At 58.4% G+C, this 4,736-nt stretch overlaps 1 protein-coding gene across 1 annotated transcript; it reads left to right on the top strand.

Annotated features, from left to right (window-relative positions):
• Positions 1 to 3,063: 3,063 nt before the first annotated feature.
• On the top strand, positions 3,064 to 3,869 carry DL89DRAFT_187390 (uncharacterized protein). The gene has a single exon (XM_040883968.1). The coding sequence runs from the start codon at positions 3,105 to 3,107 to the stop codon at positions 3,600 to 3,602; it is 498 nt and encodes a 165-aa protein (XP_040739253.1). The 5' UTR covers positions 3,064 to 3,104; the 3' UTR covers positions 3,603 to 3,869.
• Positions 3,870 to 4,736: the final 867 nt, after the last annotated feature.

The following is a 4,736-nucleotide window of genomic DNA, read 5'->3' as shown; positions in this document are numbered from 1 at the left end:
ATTGTGCGTAATGCTGGCTAGTTGTGCTATATGCAGCCGATATGATTGTGTCCGAGAAAAATTGGCTTTTCGTGTTTAGTTTACAGAGATAGAAGAAAAGGTAACTTTCGCCAGAAAGAGAAAACCGAAGCCCACCTCCGCTCTCAAAAAGTACAGGTTTGGAGGGCGGTGGGAGTCCAGGATGAAAGGAAAAAAGCTCTAAGAGGTAAAAATCTATTCCGCCTTCATATGGTGGGTGTGGGACTTTGCGGGGCAGTTTGTATGGCAGACCTCAATCTCCTTCATCCACTGGCTGTCGAGGACTTGGTCCATGGTCATGCGCGCGGTCGATTCTGGGTGCACCATGCCCTCAATGACGCTCTTGCCGTCGTGGCGGAGGGTGGGCAGCTGCGCCAGCAGCTTCTCACGTCCGCGCGGCCAGTCGCGGATGTACGAGCCGTAGTTGCGGTCGTTGTCGATTTCGGCGATGCGCCAGGGGAACTTGAGCAGGGTCATGCACATGTACATGATGCCGACGGACCAGATATCGGCGACCTGGGCGTAGTATGGCAGCTGGCGGCGCGACTGCAGGACCTCGGGGGCAATGTACGGGTCGGAGCCGCACACGCCGACGACCTTGCTGGGCTCCTTCTGGAACGGCGTCTTGAAGACGGTGGCACAGCCAAAATCGATGATTTTGACGATGCCGCGCTCGGTCAGCAGACAGTTCTCGAGCTTGAGGTCGCGGTGGGCAATGCCGATCTTGTGCAGATACTGGACGCCCTGGCACACTTGCTTGAACCAGCAGAAGGTCTCGTCAAGGTCCATGTCGCCCATGGCCACAAAGGTAAATAGGTCGTGGGGGCAGTACTCCATGATCTCGTAGACGCGCTCGCCCTCAAAGATCAGATCCAGCGTCTCAATCACATTCTCGTTGTGGATGCTCGAGCCGATGCAGAACTCGGACGTGACCTTCTTCATGTACGCACGGGGCGTCTCATCGGGCCGGCGTTTGCGGAACTCCTTGACTGCAAACAGCCGGTGCTCGCTGGGCGTGTAAGCGTGCGGCTCGTCACCGTGATGCGACGACGGCGGCCCGCTGCGCAGGCTTGGCGGCCGCACCTCAACGTCGACGCCTTGCAGCAGCCGCACAGTACCGCCGGTGCCCTTGCCGATGACCTTTGTCTGGCGCCCAAACTGGTTGAGCGTGGCCTTGTGCGATGAGTAGACCGGCCCAGGCTTCTTGTGCTGCGTCGTGGCCGAGCGCGGCAGCTGATTGGGCGCTGTCACGCCAGCCGGCGACGCAGGTGTGCTGGTAGCCTCAAAGTGCGGGTGGCTCAGGGCCGCCGGTGCGCCGGGCTTGTGCCGTAGGCTCGAGTCCTCGGCCGACTTGGACAGCGTCTTGCCCTCGAGCTGCGTGCGCGCATCGCCAGCGGGTTTGGATCCAGGCGGACTTCCGGAGGGGCTCAGCTGAGCAGCTGATTGGCGGGCAGGCATCTGCGAGTCATGTGCGATCTCGCCCGATGCGTTGTGGTGCAGCGTGGCCTGGCTCGGCTCCCTGGACATGGTGTGCACCGAGGTGCTGCTGGACTCGGCTACCGGCTCAAGGCTCATCTGCTGAGTGCCCTGCACAATGCTGTTCACATCGTCGTGTGGCGGTGGTGGTGGCGGCGGCGGCGGCGGCGAGCAGTGGGCGTGGCCAGCGTTGACTGACCGCAGGTTGGCATCGCTGATGGCGAAAATCGAGTCAGCGGTCATGGGCTCAAAGTTGCGCTGTGCATGGTACGCCTTGGGCAGCGACTCCTTGCGCTGGTGCTGCGCGCTGCGCGGCGATCCGCTGGGCGGTGAGTTGGCGCCCGAGCGCTGCCCGCTGGCATCGGACCGGTCGGTCATTTGCGTCTGCGTCGTCGGGGTGCGGTAGGCGATTGTTGGCTGCTCGACGTGCCGCCGCGGGTTCGGTGCCTTGGTTGACTTGGTCGACTTGTCGCGGTGCAGGAGGCTGTGCAAGCGCTGCGAGAAGCTGGTGTTGCGCTTGATCAGCGTCGGCCCGGCCAGCCCGCCCTGCACGGGCTTGATGCTGGCTGACTGTGTGCCTGATGCTGTGCTGGCTTTAGGAATATGCATGCCCTCAGTGCGAATCCGGAGCTGCTGCGGCTGCGACCCGCTGGGCGGCGTGTTAGGGTGGGAGCTGATGCCCTGCTCCGCCCCCGCCATCATGTTGGGCAGTGCATTCGACAGCTTGCTGTGCGAGACTGACCGCTGGGGCGCCCCGGACCTTGCCTCAGCTGGCAGCTTGCCCGAGACATCCGAGGTCTTCCGCGAGAGAGTCGAGATTATGCCCATGGTTGCTATGAGGCTGATTTTTCCGGGGATAATAAGCTAGACCGCGTTCCGCAAAAAAGTTTCTGGTATTGGTTCCTTAACCTCCTCCGCGTTGAGTTTGAAATCGTGTAGAAAGTATGCAGCGAGCGTGCCTCCCAAAGGTTCTCGAATATCGTGTCTGAGGCTATCCAGTGTCTATGGATCTATAGCAAAATTGGCCACCCTATTAGCAAAACAAAGGGCTATTGAAAACCACCATCCACTGAGCGCCATACGGGCCTGGATTCCAGAGCACAAAACAACAACACAGCAGCAGAGCCCCGGGCTCTCCTTTTGAGATATCCGGAATAGCGCAGTACGTGCGCTTGGCGCATGCCTTCAGGCGCCATCCATTGAATACGAACCACAGGGGATGTCGAGCACGTACAGAATCGGGCAGGAAAGCAGAGAGACAGGGCGTTGCAAATAAGAAGAAAATCGTTGCGGTGTTTTTAATCCACTTTTCGGTAAATGCGAGGGAAACAGGCGATAAATGCTCAGTGGGCAAGCCCAAGAAGACTCCAAGACGTCAGGGCTATGTGATAACGTCCACCCCTCTGGCCACGTAAAGTACGCCGGACTAACAGGAAGAAAAAGGAATAGAGCCGGATCTCCTTTGGCGCTATGGTATTTGGCGACCCCTCCGATACCAGAGAAATAATCAGGAAAAGAGATAGGAAAGAGAGAGAAAGAGAAAAGGAGGCTCCTTTCTAGCCCTCGGCCGAGGTCTACCACTCGCCCCCAGCCTTTATATAGTGGAAGCCATGAAAGGGGGGTGCAGAGGGGGCGGGTGGATGACCCACGCCGGGGTATTATCCAAACAATCGTCACCCAAACTTACTTTTATAACGCCCAGTATCCGCTCTAACGGTTATACTCGCAAAGGAGAATCTGGATTTAAAGAAAATAGCAAAGAAAGTGGAAAAAATTGTAAAAGAGAGATTCGTAGCTCCGTTGGTAAAAACCGACAGCAGCTCCACCCAAGCGCGCACCAGGATAACTTTTTCTGCCCAACAAGCGAAAAACAGGCGAGCTCGTCGGGCGGTTCAGTCATCCAATATGGTGTTTCAGAATTTGGCTTGACCCCTGACTCGCAGGCCTGGCTGCAAATCGCACCGAGCTCATCGCCATGGTTCAGTGGAGGTTGCGTCATTGGACAAGTGGTGCTGCCCGTCTGCTGCCCGGCTCGTGGCACCTGCGTCCCAGAGACTGAAGCGTGCAACCGCCCCTCGACCGCCGGGTCTCCTGGCGATGTCCGCTGATGCTGCTGATGCTGATGGCGCCTGCAATCCGGGTGGTCGGACAGTCTCCACCCGCAGCCATGCAGCGGCTCATTTTATGCAGCTCAGCCTCCCACTGATCAGCTATCGCCTGTCGCTTTGCCAGCAAAATACCCGCCATTCTGCTCAATTGCCTTCTCCCCCGCACTTTTGCTGAACCCTGGCTGGCCGTCACCCAACCCCGGGGAACCCTACTGCGCTTGGGCGCAGCCAGGCTGGGGGCAGAGCGGTTGAGATAATGAGGATAGTAGACGGCTGCGACAGCGCATTGTGCGTGGATTCATTGAGGTCTGGTCATTGCAGGGGCGTCTTCTGCCCAGAAATCTACGCCGCCAGAGAATAAAGACAGCAGAGCATGCAACGTGCTTCTAGAAGTGCTTCTTCCCTCCCCCATGCTTCCTTGTATGCTGCAGTACTTACATACTACACGATGGCGGCATTGTTGAAGTGGAAGCGAGACATGTCCGCGCATTCTTCCGTTAGCACCGCCAGCACCCAACATTCGAGAAGATACCATGTGGCTGAGTAGATATTGTCTTTTTTCCAGAAGACTTTTTATTTTTTGGATCCTACATGAAGTGGGCCCGCATGTAGGTCGTGACCTGGTCATAGACGACAAGCAGGATTCCACCGCCGGGGCCCAGACGCAGCACCTTGGGCACATACCCCTTGTAGAGTGCCTTGGCGCCCTCCTCCTGCAGAATGACCTTGGCACCTGGCAGGAACGACCTGTACCTGGGCGGGCCACTGGCCGAGTTGTGGTTCTGGATCCGGGTCTTGACCACATCGGCCGGGGTGTTCAGCGTCGTGCCAATGGTGCCGCCAATGGCGCCAGCGACAAAGTTGTTCAGCAGCTGGCTCTGCTTGGACTCGGCCTTGGGCAGCATCTGCTTGATGCCGAAGATGGACCCAAAGTACCCGCCGTTCCACAGCGCATGCCGCCACACGGTGCACTCCAGCCCATTCGCAAACGCCTTCAGGCCCTCCTGGGCGTAGATCTTCCGCACGCAGTCCATGGTGCCGTTGTACTTGCCTGCGTTGCCCTTCGCCTGCAGCCGGATCTTCACCAGCTCCGGCGTCGACACAATCATCGCCTCCGTCACGCCCGCCGTCACG

Source organism: Linderina pennispora, assembly GCF_002104995.1.
Source record: "Linderina pennispora strain ATCC 12442 chromosome Unknown DL89scaffold_95, whole genome shotgun sequence".
Lineage (NCBI taxonomy): Eukaryota > Fungi > Kickxellomycota > Kickxellomycetes > Kickxellales > Kickxellaceae > Linderina > Linderina pennispora.
Note: the sequence above shows the minus strand (reverse complement) of the source record. Positions and strands in the feature narration are given on the sequence as shown.